A 1,471-nucleotide genomic window follows, 5' to 3' on the forward strand; every position below is an offset into this window, starting at 1 on the left:
ACAGACAGACAGACAGACAGACAGACAGACAGACAGACAGACAGACAGACAGACAAACAGACAGTCAGACAGACAAACAGACAGTCAGAAAAACAGAAAAAAGTATTAGAAAGTCAGCACTCATGGCATTGTGTAATATTGCTAGCTAACTTGTACTCACATAAGATGTTCAAGAAGGCCTCCTGGCTCTGTAAGGAAAATCCAGTGGTGTAGTTGGTAGCGATACACTGGAACGGGCCCTCGTCCTCGTCTCGCAGGACTCGGAGAATCCGGAGGTTGCTGTCCTCCTGGTACTTCCGGGTCGTGTTGACCACTGGTTTCCCTCTCTGCATCCACTGGAAGAAGATGTGACGTCGTTCGCTGACGTCACAGTACAGGCGCGTCTCGGAGCTCTCCGTGGCGTCTTTACTCTGTGGCTTGATGTTGAAGTAGAAAGTGTCCTGAGACACTGATAGAGTCACGGCTGTAGGAGGAGAGAGGAAGGAAGGGTGACTCAACTGCAAAATATTACGTCTCGTTCACTCTTATTTTTAGTTTTAGTAAGAGTTTTACGGCATTTGTTAGTTTTTTAGTTTTAGTAGAGGTTTTACGGCGTTTGCAACACAATAAGGTGATATAAGTGCCGAAGAATAGATGTGTTACAAGAGAGTAACATGCACAAAAAGAAGGAGGAGAGGTAAGGACGATAGGTGTTTGATGGGAAAGAAGGAGCAAACCACACCAGAGCACCCGCTAACTACCCACGTTTAGTAAGAGTTTTACGGCACTTGCAACACAATAAGGTGATATAAGTGCCTCAGAATATATTATGTGTTACAAGAGAGTAACATACACACAGAAGAAGAAGGAGAGATAAGGACGATAGGTGTTTGATAGGAAAGAAGGAGCAAACCACACCAGAGCACCCGCCAACCACCCACTTACTGATATGATCGTTGGTCCAACATCAGAGTAAAAGACGACATGAGGGATTAGTCAATCTATTTAATTTTTTTATGGGATAAGAAAAACAAAGTTATTTTTTATGGAATAAGAAAAACAAAAGGGGGAAACAGAACAAGTGGTAGCAGTTGTGTTGTTTTTGAAATGATGATTTAGTCTGGGAGACGTTCTTTTAGACGCGGTTTTTTTTTGGTTTGTTTATTTGTTTGTTTGTTTGTTTGTTTGTTTGAGTAAAGAATTTTATATATTTGTAGGGCCCCCCAGCCAGTCGTAAACGTTTACGTGTTCCGACTGAGAATTTTGTAACAGATGTATCGATTCCTGTCTGCTCTGCCAGATATATACATTACTATATTGCGTTTAGGGGTGATCTGGACTGAATGTGATATGCAGTAAATCATCATAGCTATCTTTCCTTTAGAATAAGTGTATGCCCACCCAAGTATATATCCAGATCAACCTCTTCCCACCCCCACTATACATCTAGCCGCGCTTCACTCTCCTTTCCTAACTACTTTCCTTCTTTCAG

The 1,471-nt window shown here is 42.2% G+C and overlaps 1 protein-coding gene across 1 annotated transcript in view; it reads right to left on the reverse strand.

Annotated features, from left to right (window-relative positions):
• The window catches only part of LOC101855346 (inactive tyrosine-protein kinase 7), a gene marked incomplete in the record, with an annotated part of 216,154 nt that overhangs the window by 189,121 nt on the left and 25,562 nt on the right, over nt 1–1,471 (reverse strand). Inside the window, 1 exon segment of the mRNA XM_013083847.2 lies at nt 161–463. Within this exon segment, the coding sequence (XP_012939301.1) occupies nt 161–463 (303 nt within the window).

The sequence above is a fragment of the Aplysia californica genome, unplaced genomic scaffold (genome assembly GCF_000002075.1).
Source record: "Aplysia californica isolate F4 #8 unplaced genomic scaffold, AplCal3.0 scaffold00257, whole genome shotgun sequence".
NCBI lineage: Eukaryota > Metazoa > Mollusca > Gastropoda > Aplysiida > Aplysiidae > Aplysia > Aplysia californica.